The sequence below is a fragment of the Hemiscyllium ocellatum genome, chromosome 45, assembly GCF_020745735.1.
Source record: "Hemiscyllium ocellatum isolate sHemOce1 chromosome 45, sHemOce1.pat.X.cur, whole genome shotgun sequence".
Lineage (NCBI taxonomy): Eukaryota > Metazoa > Chordata > Chondrichthyes > Orectolobiformes > Hemiscylliidae > Hemiscyllium > Hemiscyllium ocellatum.
The window spans coordinates 27,908,653-27,928,170 of NC_083445.1; the positions used below are offsets into that span (position 1 = coordinate 27,908,653).

General features: G+C 44.5%; 1 protein-coding gene across 1 annotated transcript in view; it reads left to right on the forward strand.

Moving 5' to 3' along the window:
• Positions 1-19,082, forward strand: part of LOC132836001 (CD209 antigen-like protein C) — a 33,533-nt gene extending 14,451 nt beyond the window's left edge. Inside the window, exons 5-8 of the mRNA XM_060855188.1 lie at positions 2,315-2,380; positions 8,967-9,118; positions 11,414-11,523; positions 17,886-19,082. Of these exons, the coding sequence (XP_060711171.1) occupies positions 2,315-2,380; positions 8,967-9,118; positions 11,414-11,523; positions 17,886-18,012 (455 nt within the window). The 3' untranslated portion in view covers positions 18,013-19,082. The remainder of the gene's footprint in view (positions 1-2,314; positions 2,381-8,966; positions 9,119-11,413; positions 11,524-17,885) is intronic.
• Positions 19,083-19,518: the final 436 nt, after the last annotated feature.

Below are 19,518 nucleotides of genomic sequence, written 5' to 3' on the forward strand. Positions count from 1 at the left end.
AGGTCAAAGGTTACAGAGGGTCATTAGGAAGTAGGGATTAGAGTGGTGCTGGAAAACCACTGCAGGTCAGGCAGAATCTGAGCTCATGAGTCTCATTCCCGATGAAGGGCTTTTGCCAGAAACGTTGATTTTCCTGCTCCTCAGATGCTGCCTGACCTGCTGAGCTTTTCCAGCACCACTCTAATCTTGACTCTAATCTCCAGCATCTGCAGTACCCACTTCCGCCTAGGTCATTCGGAATTAGCCTTATGGCCACACCCGGATCACCCATGAACTTGTTGAAGAGGCAGAATAAGCTTGAGGGCCTGCTTGTTTGTAATGATTTTATGATCAGAATCTGTCAAATGGTTCCTCAACATCAAAGCCAGTCTCCCTCTCTCACCTTGAGCTCAACTTTGCAGCCTCAGTTGGATCCAAGACTGCCATAAACTGAGTCTTCCAAAACCAAAACTCCAGCAATGACTGAGCAATACATGGAGGAGTAAAGAATTTCCAATTGCCTTCTGTTGTAGCTTAATTCACTTGACATGTCATTTCCAGCTCCGCTATTCCAGATTTACTCATCCACACTCCACACTGAACAATCCGTAGTTATTCTTTTTATTTATTCAAGGAATATGAGCTTTGCTTGTCAGACCAGCATTCATTACTCATCCCAAATTGTTCTGGACAAAATAGCGATGGAGCTAACTTCTGGAAAAACTGCAGTGCTTGAGTTGGAGGGACGTACACAATGCTGTCAGAGAGGGGGCTCCTGGACTTTGACACAGTGACATTGTTCAGATTCCAAGTTACAACAGTGTATGGATTGGAGGGGGTCTCGCAGATGGTGAAGTTCCCATGTATTTGCTCCCTTTGTCCTTCTATGGTTTTGGAAGAGAGGGAAATGCCAGGCCATGAAGTTACAGACTGTGGTGGGATAGACAATTCCTGCAGCTGATCGTCCACAACACACATCCATGGATGCCCCATTTTGATCTGAGAGAGCTGTACATTATTCATTCCACTCAGTGAAATAGCAGTTCCCGAGAAGGTATCGTCAATTTGGAGATAGGAATCGATTGCTACCAGGCCTGTACTACAGTCATTCCTGCCAGTGCTATCACAAATAGTGGGCGGCACGGTGGCACAGTGGTTAGCACTGCTGCCTCACAGTGCCTGAGACCCGGGTTCTATTCCCGACTCAGGCGACTGACTGTGTGGAGTTTGCACGTTCTCCCCGTGTCTGCGTGGGTTTCCTCCGGGTGCTCCGGTTTCCTCCCACAATCCAAAGATGTGCAGGTCAGGTGAATTGGCCATGCTAAATTGCCCGTAGTGTTAGGTAAGGGGTAAATGTAGGGGTATGGGTGGGTTGCGCTTCGGCGGGTCGTTGTGGACTTGTTGGGCCGAAGGGCCTGTTTCCACACTGTAAGTAATCTAAAAATAGATATGGGATGAGGATGACATATAGATAAATATATGTATGTGTTTAACTATCTGACTGATAAATAACCCACAGGCTTCACTCATTACCCAGAGAGAATGAGATCAGGTGGAACTGTCGTAATTTCAGAATTTGAAAATATCTTGCCAATAGAAATCTGCCATCTGTAAAAATGTCCCTGCTGTTTTCAGACTGCAATGTATTTCAACTGACTCTCGAACTAAAATTTCTTTCATTTTATTATCTGATGCATTTTGTTTTCCCTTTGGGTCAAAGTCTTGCACTGAACATGAGAATTCAAATAATTCCTGGCCAAGTGAATGAATATTAATTAGAATCTGCTATCTCAGCAGGGGAAGAGCATGAGTGAACCCTCTCCCAGTTTTAGAGCTTCTTTTCAGTGTACACTTACTGGCATACAATGAGCTCGGATATGTAGAATGGGTTGAGGAAAACGTTTGATTGGTGGGTGCTTGTAAATTTCTGCTTTCAGTTCAGAAAAGATTTGCATAAAGTGAGTGTCTTTCTCTCTTTTCCCCTTTTCATACTTCATACCTGTCTGGAACAGGACATTTATGGGACTTTTATTTCAAGTGCTAATATAATCAGAAATACTGCTGTATTATCAAAATAAATCTGGTGATAATGATCTGTTGGAGAACAGTACCATGTGAATTTAAGAATTGTTCTTTTTTGTGATTTCTAGCTACATCTGAGGGGACAGGAAATTCATTCAATACTTGTCAAAAACAAGAGATTTTTGGAATTTTTATGTCAAGCTTGACACAGTGATACTTCTGATCACATTATTATCAAAGTAAATCGAAACACAATGATCTCTTGGAGAAACAGTGACATATGACTCATGGGTTATTCCAATTTCATTTCCAGGTACATCTGAGGCAACAAGAAATTCATTAACTCAACTGAAGATGGAAATTTCACAGCTGAAGGAGAGTAAGTTTAATATCCATCAGAGAGTTTAAAACTCTTACCTCCCTCAGTAATGGCAGAGGGAGGTAAGACTGTTATTACCCAAATCGTAATCATCCTGGGCTGGTAACGGTGCAGCTTCTCCTGAAACTATGAAATTCTGGCACCCTTGATGGTTCCATTGGGAATTCTAAGACATTGGCCCCCAGATATGGCAACAATGGGATATGTTTATGCCTGGTTGATTTGATGAGGGGATTGATGGTGAATAGAGTTTGGCAGCTCCCATGAGGAACTCCCACTGCAAAGTGCTGGGACGGAGACATAATTGAAAGTCAAAGTCAGTGAATGGTGGGAAAGCATTTGTGATTGAGGTACTCACGTTTCCTAACAATGTTTTGAGTTAGAGGAATATGTAGTTTGACGTGATTTAGATGGGACATTTAATGTCCCTAATTAACCAGGGACATAAACTGGTGACGTACTGTAATATTGCTTAAGGCAAGTTAGAACAGACTCAGTGTATAAACTTGGAAAGCTGCAACATACAATACATTACATTGAGATATTTTCCCAACAGTATGCCGTGTTTAAATGGCCGGTCCATTTAAGGTCCCAAGCTCATTACTATCAACAGGGACATTCTGGAGCCATCATTCTTTTAAGAATCGGAGAGTAATAAAGTGCAGAAACAGATCCATCAGTTGAATTTGTCCATGTCAATGAAGTTTTCCAAACTAAACTCATCCCATTTTACTGTGCTTGGCCCAGAGCTCCCGAACCTCTGTCATTCATGTCCAAATGTCTTTTAACTGTTAGATCTGTACCTTCATTTCTCAGTTCCTCTGGCAGTTCATTACACATATGAATCATCCTCTGTGTATAAAGGTCGCATCGGTTCCCTTTTAACTCTTTCTCTCTGACCCAAAAAATATGCCAGCTAGCTTTGAACTCCCTTAACCCAGGGAAAAGACCTTTGCTATTCATCTTATCTATGCCCTGATGATTTAATAAAATTCTATAAACCCCTCAACCTCCTATGCTCCAGTAAAGAAAACCCCAGCCCATCCTGCTTCTTCTTAGAACTGAAACTCTCCAGTTGCAGCAACATGTTTGTAAATTCTTTGTGAACCTTCTCCAATTTAATAATTTCCTTCTTATAGCACAGTGACCAGAACTGTACACGGTTCTCCAAAAGTGGCCTCACTAACATCCTGTAATTCGCAACTAGATATTCCAAATCCTTTATTGCATGGTCTGAGCAATACACACTCACTTTCTTAACTACCCTGTCTACCTGTGACACAACTTTCAAAGAACTATCTAAGTGAACCCCAAAGTGTCTCTGTTCGATAACATTACCCAGGACCCTACCATCAATTGCATAAATCCTACCCTGTGTATCTTAACAAAATGAAGCACTTATCATTTATTCAAATTCAACCCCACCTATCTCTCCTCAGCCTATTGTCCGAATTCATCAAGATCCTAGATAATTTCCTGTGCTATTCATTGTGTAATTCACACATCCCAAAATGCATCACCTTGCATTGTCCATGTTAACTCCATCTGCTATTTCTCTGCCCAAATATATTGAAAATCTGTTGAAACATCATAATCTTTCACATCTCTATCAAATCTCCCCTTATCTTTCTTTCTCCAAGAAGAAAAACCTTAACTTCTCTGATCTTTGGCTCTCTCTCTTACTCCCTCCAGAGTTCATCACTTCATATTCTCGGTTAATCCAATCTGCCCTTTGTCTGCCAATTCCAAATGCCCTGTTGCAATCAAATATCGTCATTCTCAACGGCAAGTTTGAAAAGCTTTACTCCATATCAATTGTATAAAGTATATAAACCAGCTTTCAAATTCAGATTGTTTTTGAAACAATATTTACTCAGCTTCCTTCATCAATGTTTTCAGTTACTTTATCAATAAATCTGATTTCTCAAAGACAATGATTCTCTTACAAATCCACTCTCACTCTCCTCAGCTAAATGTAAGACAGAATAAAGAACAGTGCAGCATATATGCAGACCCTTCAACCAGCATGTCTGTGCCAACCACAATGTTATTCTCGACTAATCCCATCTGCTTGCACATGGTCTGTATCTCTCTATTCCCTGTCTGTTCATGTGTCTGCCTAAATGCCTCTTAAACTTTGATATTTTACCTGTTTCTATCACCACCCCTAGCAACGCATTCCTGGCACCTTCTACTCTCTGTGTAACAAACTGTCCTCACGCACCTCCTTTAACCTTTAATCTGTTCCTCTTCACTTCTATCAGTTCGGCCCTCAGCCTGCAATACTTTGAGCAAAAACAATCCACTTTTGTCCAGTTTCTCCATTATAGCTGATACACTCCAATCCAAGTATTATACAGGTAAACTTCTTCTGTACCCTCTCCAAAGCCTCCACACTCTTCCTATAGTGGAGTAACTAGAACTGCTCACAATACTCCACATGTGGCCTCATCAAAGTCTTATACTTTTGCAATATGATTTGTCAACTTTTATACTTAATGCCCTGAATGAGGAAATTAAGTATGCTGTACACCTTCTTTATCATCTTATCCACTTGTGTTGCCACTTTCAGAGAGCCATGGACTTAATCACAAATTCCTCTTGTATATCAATACTCCCAAGGTACCAGCAATTTCCTGTATACTTTCCTCTTCTGTTGCATCACCCAAAATGGAACATCTTACAACTGTTGAGATTAATTCCCATCTGGCATTTTTCTGCCCAACTTTCCAATTGATCCATATCCCGCTTCATCCTTTGATGTCCTTCCTCAATCCACAACTCGACCAATTTTCATGTCAGCTACAAACTTAATAAGCAGACCATCTATATTTTCATTGAAATTATTTAGCTGTATATTACAAACAACAGAGATCCTAGCATTGAACCTTACATAACATCATTGGCCACAGACCTCAAGTCAGAAAAACACCCCTCCATAAGTACCCTCTGTCTTCTACGGCCAAGCCAACTCACTATAGATCCTGTGTAGTTTGATCTTCTGGACTAGTTGAAAATGTGTTGCTGGTTAAAGCACAGCAGGTCAGGCAGCATCCAAGGAATAGGAAATTCGACGTTTCGGGCATAAGCCCTTCATCAGGAATGAGAAGAGGGTGCCAGGCAGGCTAAGATAAAAGGTAGGGAGGAGGGACTTGGGGGAGGGGCGATGGAGATGTGATAGGTGGAAGGAGGTCAAGGTGAGGGTGATAGGCCGTAGTGGGGTGGGAGCGGAGAGGTTAGGAAGAAGATTGCAGGTTAGGAGGGCGGTGCTGAGTTGAGGGAACCGACTGAGACAAGGTGGGGGGAGGGGAAATGAGGAAACTGGAGAAATCCGAGTTCATCCCTTGTGGTTGGAGGGTTCCCAGGTGGAAGATGAGGCGCTCTTCCTCCAACCGTCGTGTTGTTATGTTTTGCCGGTGGAAGAGTCCAAGGACCTGCATGTCCTCGGTGGAGTGGGAAGGAGAGTTAAAGTGTTGAGCCACGGGGTGGTTGGGTTGATTGGTCCGGGCGTCCCTGAGGTGTTCTCTGAAGCGTTCCGCAAGTAAGCGGCCCGTCTCCCCAATGTAGAGGAGGCCACATCGGGTGCAGCGGATGCAATAGATGATGTGTGTGGAGGTACAGGTGAACTTGTGGCGGATATGGAAGGATCCCTTGGGGCCTTGGAGGGAAGTGAGGGAGGAGGTGTGGGCGCAAGTTTTACATTTCCTGCGGTTGCAGGGGAAGGTGCCGGGAGTGGAGGTTGGGTTGGTGGGGGGTGTGGACCTGACGAGGGAGTCACGAAGGGAGTGGTCTTTGCGGAACGCTGATAGGGGAGGGGAGGGAAATATATCCCTGGTGGTGGGGTCCGTTTGGAGGTGGCGGAAATGACGGCGGATGATACGCTGTATACGGAGGTTGGTGGGGTGGTAGGTGAGAACCAGTGTGGTTCTGTCTTGGTGGCGTTTGGAGGGGCGGGGCTCAAGGGCGGAGGAGCGGGAAGTGGAGGAGATGCGGTGGAGGGCATCGTCGATCATGTTTGGGGGGAATCTGCGGTCCTTGAAGAAGGAGGCCATCTGGGCTGTGCGGTGTTGGAACTGGTCCTCCTGGGAGCAGATGCGGCGGAGACGAAGGAATTGGGAATATGGGATGGAGTTTTTACAGGGGGCAGGGTGGGAGGAGGTGTAGTCCAGGTAGCTGTGGGAGTCAGTCGGTTTATAGTAGAAAAGCCTACCATGAGAGATATTGCTAAATGATTCAGTAAAGTCCAAGTAGACAACATCAACTGCTTTACCGTCATCAATCATCTTCATCACGACCTGAAAAGATCTGACTTATGAGACAAAAGTTCCCCTCCATAAAGCCATGCTGACTATTCCTAATAAATCCATTCTTCTCCAAACATGACTAAATCCTATCCCTAAGAGGTTTCCCAATACTCTACCATTGGTGGCTTACTGCCCTATAATTTCCAGGATTTTCCCAATTGCCCTTCTTGGACAAAAGAGTAACATTGATTATTCTCCAGTATTGTGGCTAAAGAGGATACAAGGACCTCTGCAAAGGCCCCAGCAATCTCCTCCCTTGCCTCCTTCCATATCCTGGAATAGACTCCTCCATGCCCTGAGAACATATCTACCTCAAGGCTTTTTCAAGCCACCCAAAACCACCTTCTCTTTCATATCAACAGACCCCTCCATAATCCTTATCATCATCAATCTATATCACGGTGGCACAGTGGTTAGCACTGCTGCCTCACAGCGCCTGTAGACCCGGGTTCAATTCCCGACTCAGGCGACTGACTGTGTGGAGTTTGCACGTTCTCCCCGTGTCTGCGTGGGTTTCCTCCGGGTGCTCCGGTTTCCTCCCACAGTCCAAAGATGTGCGGGTCAGGTGAATTGGCCAAGCTAAATTGCCCCGTAGTGTTAGGTAAGGGGTAAATGTAGGGGTATGGGTGGGTTGCGCTTCGGCGGGTCGGTGTGGACTTGTTGGGCCGAAGGGCCTGTTTCCACACTGTAAGTCATCTAATCTAATCTAATCTATGAATACTGATGCAAAGTTTTCATTCAAGACCTCATCCATTTCCTTTGGTCTATAGAGTCATAGAGATGTGCAGCATGGAAACAGACCCTTCGGTCCAACCCGTCCATGTCAACCAGATATCCCAACCCAATCTAGTCCCACCTGCCAGCACCCGGCCCATATCCCTCCAAACCCTTCCTATTCATATACCCATCCAAATGCCTCTTAAATGTTGCAATTGTACCAGCCTCTACCACTTCCTCTGGCAGCTCATTCCCTACACGTACCACCCTCTGTGTGAAAACATTGCCCCTTGGGTCATTTTTATATATTTTCCGTTCTCACCCTAAACCTATGCCCTCCAGTTCTGGACCCCCTGACCCCAAGGAAAAGACTTTGTTTATTTATCCTATCCATGCCCCTCATAATTTTGTAAACTTCCATAAGGTCACCCCTCAGCCTTCGACGGTCCAGGGAAAACAGCCCAGCCTGTTCAGCCTCTCCCTAGAGCTCAAATCCTCCAACCTTAGCAACATCCTTGTAAATCTTTTCTGAATCCTTTCAAGTTTCACAACATCTTTCCGATAGGAAGGAGACCAGAATTGCACGCAATGCTCCAACAGTGGCCTAACGTCATGCATTGATTCCCTCCTTTGTCTTTAAATGGACCTATCCTTTCCCTAGATACCCATTAGGTGAAAGTTGATTTTTGTCAGACACTGTACCTTTAGACTTGTTTTTTTTTGACATATTTATACTTTCTTTATAACCATGGCCCTAGTTGCTACTAGCCCCTGTTTTCTATGTCTTTCACTCTTCTTTCTACTCTTCTATCTTCGCTTTCCATATTGCTTTCCCTCACTCTTGTCTCTCCCCTCAGGTTCCCATTCCCCTGCTACTCTCAGTTAGTCCTCCCCCACTGGACTAGCACATTTGCTTTCGAGAATACTGATCTTGCTGCTGCTAAGGTCCAGCTTGAACAGGACACATCCTGCCCAGGACCGGTCCCAATGCCTTAGGAATATAAACTCCTCTCTCCTTACACTACCCCTCCAGCCACACATTCTCCATTCTTGACCTCATTAAAATAAGGCACTGGGAGACACGTTTGCTTGGTGTTTTGAGGTTATGCTTTTTAATTAATTTCCCAGCTCTCCATATTTCATTTGCAGGATCTCATCCTATCTCCTTTACCTGTCTCACTGGTACTGAGACAATTCTCCCTGCCCCTTCAGAATGTCCTGCAGCCACTCAATAACAGTCTTCAAACATCAACCTGAACCTCTGGTTTAGTAGTTCAGTGATTTTACCATATGCCACCATTTTCACATTGAAAACATGCATAAAAATGTCAAAAAAAACCCAGTAATTGTATTAAATCTACATGGATCATACACAGTCAATTAGATGAATTGACAACATAAATAGTTGTAAGTGAGTACAATATAATTCTTAGTGCTATAGATTACTTCTGTAAAAGAAATGCCACAGACTGTGTCCCAGATGTGCAGAAGCTCGGTGAAGGAGATGTGTGAGATGCTGGTGTACTCTAGCTGGTGTCTTTCAATTTCTTTCAATATCTTCACAGCTCTGAGTCATTTCCAATGCATCGAAGGTTGGAGCCAGTCCAAGCAAAAACTTTACTACTTTTCCCGTCATTTAGCAAATTGGGAAGATGCGCAAAGATTCTGTAAATTCATAGATGCTGATCTTGTTGTCATTAACAGTTCTGAGGAGAAGGTAAGAACCCTTTGTATATTCTATTCATAGCGTATATAGTCATACAGCAGGGAAGCAGACTCTTTGGTCCGGTCACTCCAGGCTGACCATGTTCCCAACTAAACCAGTCTCACCTGCCTCTGCTTGGCCCATATCCCTCCAAACCTTTCCTATTCAGGAACTTAGCCAAGTGTCTTATAAACATTGTAACCATACCTGAATCTACCACTTCCTCTGGCAGTTCATTCCACACATGAACTATTCTCTGTGTAAAAAAAGTTGTCTGTCATGTTTTTCAAATCTTTCTCCTCTCACCTTAAAAATATGCTCCCTAATTTTGAATTCCCCCCACTCTAGGCAAATGACACTTGTCATTCACCCTATCATGTCCCTCATGATTTTATAACCCTCAACCTCTTATCCTCCATTTTAAAAATCACAGCTTTTCCAGTCTATTTTTATATTAGAGTCCCTACAGCGTGGGAACAAGCCCTTTGGCCCAACCAGTCCACACCGACGAGCAACCCACCCAGACCCATTTCCCTCTGACTAATGCACCTGACACTGTGGGCAATTTAACATCTTTAGACTGTGGGAGGAAACTGGAGCACCCAGAGGAAACCCTCGCAGACATGGGGAGAACATGCAAACTCCACACAGACAGTTGCCCAAGACTGCAATCGAACCTGGGACCCTGGTGTTGTAAGGCAGCAGTGCTAACCACTGTGCCGCCCCATCTCAAGCCCTCCATTCCCAGAGAGGGATAAGTGCCTGGAACATGCTGCCAGGGGAGGTGGTAGAAGCAGACATAACAGCAACTTTTAACAAGCATTAAGACAGACACATGAATAAGCAGGAAACAGAGGGATACAGACTACATAGAGGCAAAAGTTTTTTAGTTTAGAAAGGCAACACATCTCACTAAGCCTTTGGTGGGGGTGGGGGTGGTGCGAAAGATCTATTCCTGTGCTATTTCATAAAATCCCTACAGTGTGGAAACATTCAGCCCCACAAGTTCACACCAACCTTCTAAACAGTAACTCACCCAGACCCATTCTCCTACTACTCTACATTTATCCCTGACGAATGAATCTAACCCCCACATCCCTGAATACTATGGGCAATTTTAGCATGGCCAATCCACCTAACCTGCACATCTTTGGATTGTGGGAGGAAACTGGAGCACCTGAAGGAAACCCACGCAGGTCAGGGAGAATTTAAAAAAAACACAACACAGTCGCCCAGTCTTTGATGATTTGAGGTAGCAGTGCTAACCACTGAGCCACCATGCCACCCTCAGTGTTTAATTCAAATTCAGCCATCGGCTATGGTGGAATTTAAAACTGTGTTCCCAGAACATTAGCTGAGTTTTGAATATATAGTTTAGTGATAATACCACAAGGCCATTACTTTACTGTACTGCTTTTTGGTCTTTGGTGGACTTATACCTGGATGTTTCTTCTGGTCCAATGTTTACAGAATCAGTGTTCCCCCAGTGTCACTCAGCTCAACCCCCTGATATTATGAGTGGAAGCTATGTGTGTTGCCTTCTTCTCTCCCCAGTGTATGTGTTCATTCAGGGTTTATTTGGTTTACTGTTTGCAAGGGCAGCCAGTAATTCTAATGTGAAGGGTGTTAGAGAGTACATATGTCATCGTTTGTTGGATGCAGGAGCACAATTAGACCATTTGAACATCATGCTGCATCTCTTTATTGTGTGTTTAATGCATCTCTTCAATGATTTTCAGGTTTTATAAAAAGGTTGTACATTGCTGCAAAGACTGCTGGGAGGACCTGGTCTAATGTCTGTTTCCCACAAGATTCCATTTGACACTGTCACCAAGTGGATGGGGCTTGTCAATCGAGTATTAATCCTTTCAGATATTTCTAGACCTATGTACAACACATTCGAGTCACTACAGTGTTAAATGAGGCAGAAACCAATATTCATGAGGGAAACTCACATCAGATTCACAAGCATGTCTTGCTTTCTCAACCCTGCCCCTTGACTGAAATGTGGTGATGCTCAGGATAATGTTGTCTCAGTTGCCTCCCTCTTGCTCACACTCACTCACTCACTCTCTCACTCTCTCACTCACTCACTCACTCTCTCACTCTCTCACTCACTCTCTCACTCTCTCACTCCCTCACTCTCTCACTCCCTCACTCTCTCACTCTCTCACTCACTCATCAAAAAGCAATTCTGTGGGAATACAGTGACATTACAGTTCACTGGAAGCAAGTCTGATAACGTTTCATTACAAGGTGACCCCTGAGAAATGGACTAACACATGTTCATTGTTATTTATCTATAAGGAATATTTACAAATGAAAATGAAACACACGCATTGGATTGGACTCCATGACACCGTTGAAGAAGGGAAATGGCGCTGGGTGGATGAAACTGATTATGGTTCAAATGTGAAGTGAGTAATGGTTCCAACGTATAGAGGTAATTTTCACTTGCAACATAGTGCATCAGCCACCACATTGAATCTACCCAAATTCTATCTTATTGCTTTCTGCCCTCCAGCTTACTTTCTATCTTTTACATACCACATGGCTTCGCCGTCAGCATTCATCCCCTCTCATTAACACTCTTCTCTGATATGCTATCAAATGCATTTAAAAATATATAAAACACAATCCATAGCATTTCCTTTTCTTCTTATAATTGTTTAAAACATTTGTGGGGGTTGATCAGGCATAATCTTCTTGAGTTCATTACCTTGATTCACTTACCTTTAGTCTAAGAGTTACTATTTCACAATATTAATTCCAACGAGATGAACAGGAGTACAATTGTTGTGGATCTGTTCGCCGAGCTGGGAGTTTTTGTTGCAAACGTTTCGTCCCCTTTCTAGGTGACATCCTCAGTGCTTGGGAGTCTCCTGTGAAGTGCTTCTGTGCTGATTCCTCCGGCATTTATAGTGGTTTGTCTCTGTCGCTTCCGGTTGTCAGTTGCTGTCCGCTGCAGTGGCCGGTGTATAGGGTCGAGGTCGATGTATTTGTTGATAGAATTTGTGGATGAGTGCCAAGCCTCTAGGAATTCACTGGCTGTTCTCTGTTTGGTTTGCCTATAATAGTGGTGTTGTCCCAATCGAATTCATGTTGTTTGTCATCTGAGTATATGGCTACTAAGAATAGCTGGTCGTGTCGTTTCGTGGCTAGTTGGTGTTCATGGATGCGGGTTGTTAGCTATCTTCCTGTTTGTCCTATGTAGTGTTTTGTGCAGTCCTTGCATGGGATTTTTTGTACACTACGTTGGTTTTGCTCATGCTGGGTATCGGGTCCTTTGCCCTGGTAAGTTGTTGTCTGAGAGTGGCTGTTGGTTTATGTGCTGTTATGAGTCCGAGTGGTCGCAGCAGTCTGGCTGTCAGTTCAGAAACGCTCCTGATGTATGGGAGTGTGGCCAGTCCTTTGGGTTGTGGCATGTCCTCATTTCGTTGTCTTTCCCTTAGGCATCTGTTGATGAAATTGCGTGGGTATCCGTTTTTGGTGAAGACCTTGTATAGATGTTCTTCTTCCTCTTTTTGCAGTTCTGGTGTACTGCAGTGTGTTGTAGCTCTTTTGAATAATGTCCTGATGCAACTTCGTTTGTGTGCGTTGGGGTGGTTGCTTTCATAGTTCAGGACTTGGTCTGTGTATGTGGCCATGAACACCAACTAGCCACGAAACGACACGACCAGCTATCCTTAGTAGCCATACACTCAGATGACAAACAACATGAATTCGATTGGGACAACACCACTATTATAGGACAAGCCAAACAGAGAACAGCCAGCGAATTCCTAGAGGCATGGCACTCATCCACAAATTCTATCAACAAACACATCGACCTAGACCCTATATACCGGCCACTGCAGCGGACAGCAACTGACAACCGGAAGCGACAGAGACAAACCACTATAAATGCCGGAGGAATCAGCACAGAAGCACTTCACAGGAGACTCCCAAGCACTGAGAATGTCACCTAGAAAGGGGACGAAACGTTTGCAACAAAAACTCCCAGCTCGGCGAACAGAACCACAACAACGAGCACCCGAGCTACAAATCTTCTCACAAACTTTGAGGAGTATAATTCCCTGGCTTGTTCCTATTTACATAATTTTGAAGAGGAAGTTGTATTTTCTGTCTCTCCCCATAATTCTCTTGTTTGCAGCATGTTGAAGAATTCTTGATAGAGGTTTCAGAATTTCTGCCCTGGTTTTCCGCCAGGTCATTGATTGGTAATCAGGTCAAAGATTCAAATAGCACAGAGAAAGCCCTTCACCGTATTGACTCTGCACCAACACAACTCCCAGTAGAAGTGCTCTAATCCCACTTCCTGCACTTGGCCCATATCCTCAAATGCTATGGCATTTGAAATGTTCATCCAAATATCTTATAAAGATTATAAGATTTCCAGCCTTCACGATCTTCCCAGGCAGTGGATTCCAGATTCCCACCTCCGGCTAAGTGAAAACATTTTTTTCTCAAATCCCCTCTGAATTTCCTGCTCATTACTCTAAATCAATGCCCTCTCTTTATTGACCCCTCAACATAGGGGAATAGCTGCTCTCTATTCAACATATCCATATCCCTCACAATCTTATACACCTCAATCATGTCACCTCCCAGTCTTCTCTGCTCTCCTGGAAGAAAACAATCTAAGTCTATCTGGTGTCTCATTAGAGCTCAGTTTCTCCACCCTGGTGAACCTCCTCAAAACCTGGATTAGTGGTGCTGGAAAAGCATAGCAGTCCAGGCAGCATCCGAGGAGCAGTAAAATCGACATTTTGGGCAAAAGCCCTTCATCAGGAATACAGGCAGAGTGCCTGAAGGGTGGACAGATAAATGAGAGGAGGGTGGGGGTGGGGAGAAAGTAGCATGGAGTACAATAGGTGAGTGAGGGTGGGGATCAAGGTGATAGGTCAGGGAGGAGGATGGGAGAAGGTAGCAAAGAGTACAATGGGTGGATGGGGGTGAGATGAAGGTGATAGGTCAGAGAGGAGGGTGGAATGGACAAGTCGAAAAGAAGATAGGCAGGTAGGACAAGTCATGGGGACAGTGCTGAGCTGGAAGTTTGGAACTAGGGTGAGGTGGGGGAAGGGGAAATGAGGAAACTGTTGAAGTGCACATTGATGCCCTGGGGTTGAAGTGTTCCGAGGCGGAAGATGAGGCGTTCTTCCTCCAGGTGTCTGGTGGTGACGGAGCGGCGGTGAAGGAGGCCCAGCACCTCCATGTCCTTTGCAGAGTGGGAGGGGGAGTTGAAATGTTGGGCCACAGGGTGGTGTGGTTGATTGGTGCTGGTGTCCCAGAGATGTTCCCTAAAGAGCTCTGCTTGGAGGTGTCCAGTCTCCCCAATGTAGAGGAGACTGCATCGGGAGCAGCAGATACAATAAATGATATTGGTGGATGTGCAGGTGAAACTTTGATGGATGTGGAAGGCTCCTTTAGGGCCTTGGATGGAGGTGAGGAAGGAGGTGTGGGCGCAGGTTTTACAGTTCCTGCGGTGGCAGGGGAAGGTGCCAGGATGGGAGGGTGGGTTGTTGGGGGACGTGGACCTGACCAGGTAGGCACGGAGGGAACAATCTTTGCAGAAGGTGGAAAGGGGTGGGGAGGGAAATATATCCCTGGTGGTGGGGTCCATTTGGAGGTGGCAGAAATGTCGGCGGATGATTTGGTTTATGTGAAGGTTGGTAGGGTGGAAGTGAGCACCAGGGGGTTCTGTCCTTGTTACGGTTGGAGGGGTGGGGTCTGAGGGCGGAGGTGCAGGATGTGGACGAGATGCGTTGGAGGGCATCTTTAACCACATGGGAAGGGAAATTGCGGTCTCTAAAGAAGGAGGACATCTGGTGTGTTCTGTGGTGGAACTGGTCCTCCCGGGAGCAGATACGGCAGAGGCGGAGGAATTGGGAATACGGGATGGCATTTTTGCAGGAGGTAGGGTGGGAAGAGGTGGGAATGGTCATTGTCTGGCATTTGTGTAGTGCGAATATTATTTTAGAGTTTTAGATTAGATTAGATATCCTACAGTGTGGAAACAAGCCCTTCGGCCCAACAAGTCCACACCAACACTCTGAGGAGTAATCCACCCAGACCCATTTCCCCCTGACTGATGCACCTAACCCTATGGGCAATTTAACATGGCCCATTGACCCGACCCGCACATCTTTGCATTGTGGGAGGAAACCCACACAGACAGTCACCTGAGGCTGGAATTGAACCAGGGACCCTTGCCCTCTGGGGCAGAGCATTCCATATATCCACTACTCTCTGGCCTTAACTCTATTCTCTGTAGCCTACCCCTTATTTTTAAACTGCGGCCTCTGGTTCTGGACCCACCCATCAGCAGAAACATGCTTCCTGCCTCCAGTGTGTCCAATCAATTAATAGTTTTATATGTCTCCATCAGATCCCATCTCAGTCTTCTAAACTCAAGCACATACAAGCCCAGTCGCTCCAATCTTTCAATATGTGATAGTCCCACCATTCCAGGATTTGACCTCATGAAGCCATGCTACACTCCCTCAATAACCAGAATGTCCTTCCTCAAATTTGGAAACCAAACCTGCACACAATACTCCAGGTGCGCTCTCACTGGGGCCCTGTACAGCTGCAGAAGGACCTCTTTGCTTCTATACTCAATTCCTCTTGTTATGAAGGCCAGCATGCTATTAGCTTTCTTCACTACCTGCTGTACCTGCATGCTTGCTTTCATTGACTGATGTACAATCTCATTGTACTTCCCCGTAGTCTAATTTGACTCCATTTCGATAGAAATCTGCCTTCCTGTTCTTGCCACTAAAGTGGATAACCACACATTATCCACATTAATCTGCATCTGCCATGCATCTGTCCACTCACCTAGCCTGTTCAAGTCACCCCGTATTTTCATAACATCCTTCTCACATTTCACCCTGCTACCCAGCTTTGGGTCATCAGCAAATTTGCTAATATTACTTTTAATGCCTTCATCATTAATGTATATTGTAAACAGCTGTGGGCCTAGCACCGAATCTTGTGGTACCCCACTGGTCACTGTTTGCACTTCCAAAAGGGACCTGTTTAACCTTACTCTTTGTTTCCTGTCAGTCAGCTAATTTTCAATCCAAATCAGTACCTTGCCACCAATACCATGTGCCCTAATTTTGTTCACAGACCTCCTAGGTGGGACCTTATCGAAGGCTTTCTGAAAGTCCAGATACACTACATCCATTGGCTCTCTCTTGTCCATCTTCATAGTTACATTCTCAAAAAATTCCAGAAGGTTATTCAAGCATAATTTCCCCTTCGGAAATCCATGCTGACTCTGATCAGGAATCGGCCGGGAGTGTGGGAGAACCAGAAGGCCCAGGGTCAGCAGAGCTTTGGTTCGACATCCTGATGGTACAGAGTGAGGCTGGGTGTTTCTGGGTTCTTCCCAAAATACAGAGTAAGGCAGTAAAAGTACAACTAAGGGCCCAGTGTGCTGGACTGCCTCTGTACGGAGTGAAACGTGGCGACCCGGCATTATGTAGACATTTTGGATTACAAATGTTAAAGTAAAATCAGGGACAGGTTAACAGGCTGGTGGACTCATAAACAGGTTTGCAAGAGATTTTTTGCAGGTACAAAGATGTCTTCAAGGGAACCCTGGAGGAAATGAAAAGAGTAGAAATTAATCGCTAGCTGAAGCAAGAGGCTGGTCCAAGGAGTCTGAAGCTTTGTCCGGTACCAAATACTATCCAGCCAGTTTAATACAATCCTTCCCATAGCAAGGTGATCAAAACTAAACACAATACTCCAAGTGCAGCCTCACCAAAGTTCTGTATAACTGCAACATAATTTCTCAATTTCTATACTCAATGCCCTGACTGATGAAGGCCTTCTTCCCTGCCCTGTCTACCTGTGACTCCACTTTCAGAGAACTGTGCTCCTGAACTCTATCCCTCTGTTCCACTGCACTCTTTAAGGACTTAGCATTTACCATGAAACCCCTACCTTGATTTGACTTTACAAAATGAAAGACTTCACAATTATCTTTATTAAACTCCATTTGCCATTCCTCAGCCCACTTCCCCAGCTGATCAAGGTTCTGATCTAATTTCTGATAACCTTCCACACTGTCCACGATACCGTCTATTTTAGTGTCATCCGCAAACTTACTAATCCTGCCTTGTACATTCTCATCCAAATCATTGATATAGATAACAAACAGTAATGGGCCCAGCACCAACCCTGAGGCACATCACTGGTAACAGGTCTCCAGTCCAACAAGCAACCTTCCACTATAACCCCCTGCTTTCTACCATTAAGCCAATCTGTATCCAATTTGCCAGCTCTCCCCCGATTCCATGTGATCCAACCTTCCAGAACAGCCTACCATGTGGAACCTTATCAAAGCCCTTACTGAAATCCACATAGACTGTGTTTCCGGCTCTAGCCTCGTCAACCTTCCTGGTCACTTCATCAAAGAACTCTAATAACTTTGTAAGGAATGGTCTCCCTCACAAAGTCATGCTGACTCCTTCAAATCAAACATTATCTTTCCAAATGCATGCATATCTTATTTCTCAGAGATCTTAGTGCATAAAATGGCAGCAATTTATTAATTAATGTTTATATGAGCTGGTCACACAGATCATTTTCCATATGTACTGGTTCATTACTGTCCAGTTTCAAAGATTTTGTGACTGTGTTAAATATGTAACAATCAGTTGATAGTACAAACTCTTGTGGCAGTGGGTACAATAGAGAAGGTCCTTGCACTTCATCTAACATGCAACAGTCCATTCATTCTGCCCTATTCTCTTTCCACATTCAGGTTTTGGAGGAGTGGCCAGCCCAATGGTAACAGAAAAGAAAATTGTGCCACAATGTCTTCTGAAGGGAAATGGGACGATTGGCCATGCAATTCTATGCATCGCTCGATCTGTGAAAAATCAGTGTGATGTTCTGCTTCCTTGGTCCTGGATTCACCCAAGTCAATTCATCAATTAGTCTACCCCACATCTCTCCATCTCCCACCTCCCCAATCTCCACTGTCACTGCATCTCTCTGTTCCCTTCCACATTCTCCTTCACCTTTATCGCTATCTCTATTTCACCACCCCCTGCAAATGTAACCACTTGCCCCCCCCTTCCCCCCCATCGCACTCAACTTCATTCCACTTCCCTGGATGTTCCTCTACTCCAGTTCCCCTTTCATCTCGAACTTCCCCTTGACATCCAAAGTCACCTTTAATTACCGACTTCCCCTTGACACTGAACTCCTTTTTTGATCCCATCCTTTTTTTATCCCCACCTTTCCCTTGACTCCCAACTGCCATTTATTCCTCACTTTCCTCTTTAATCTCCAACTTTCCCTTCCACCTTATTCCCCACCTTTCTCTGTTTGTGGAATTTGCAGCTGTCTCTGCATTATCCTACAACAAGATCCTCAGTTATTCTGTGTCTTCAGTGGGTGAGCTTCTCATGGTATTCCATAAGACCATAAGACCGTAAGACATAGGAGTGGAAGTAAGGCCATTCGGCCCATCGAGTCCACTCAGCCATTCAATCATGGCTGATGGGCATTTCAAGTCCACTTACCCGTATTCTCCCCGTAGCCCTTAATTCCTTGTGACATCAAGAATTTATCAATTTCTGCCTTGAAGACATTTAGCGTCCCGGCCTCCACTGCACTCTGTGGCAATGAATTCCACAGGCCCACCACTCTCTGACTGAAGAAATGTCTCCGTATTTCTGTTCTGAATTGACCCCCTCTAATTTTCGGGCTGTGTCCACGGGTCCTAGTCTCCTCGCCTAATGGAAACAATTTCCTAGCGTCCACCCTTTCCAAGCCATGTATTATCTTGTAAATTTCTATTAAATCTCCCCTTAATCTTCTAAACTCCAATTAATACAAACCCAGGATCCTCAGCCATTCATGAGACCACTTGCTGCTGGGCAACCAATTAGATGTGTCTATAAATGTAAGATCTTCCAGTACTTTCATGTCATAAATCTCTTGTTGTCTTAAACCGTTGTCTGGTAATCTTATTTCTTATGGATTGCATGGCTCAGTCTCATGGTCTGTTATGTGTTGAGTGATGTAATCTATGTGATTTACATACAGTATATCACAGAAGCACAGAAGGAGTTCATTCAGCTCATGGTGTGCACGGGTTCCTCAAACAAGCATCATTGATGTTTTCAGTTTGCAATGTAGTTTTCAAATGAGTAAAACCAGTGGGTTTTTGTATGTCAGAAGTTGATAATTAACTTGTAACTCCTTCCGGAGCCACAATGATTTCTTTCAAATCCATTTTTGAAGACTGGCTGTAGAGAAATTATTTTTTTGTGCAGCATTAATGAATTTTATTTATTTTAGGTTGTTCTGTGACAAGCAAAAGAAATAATGGGCTTGTGTTTCTTCAGCTTAAGCAAAATACTCATAGATTAGATTACTCACAGTGT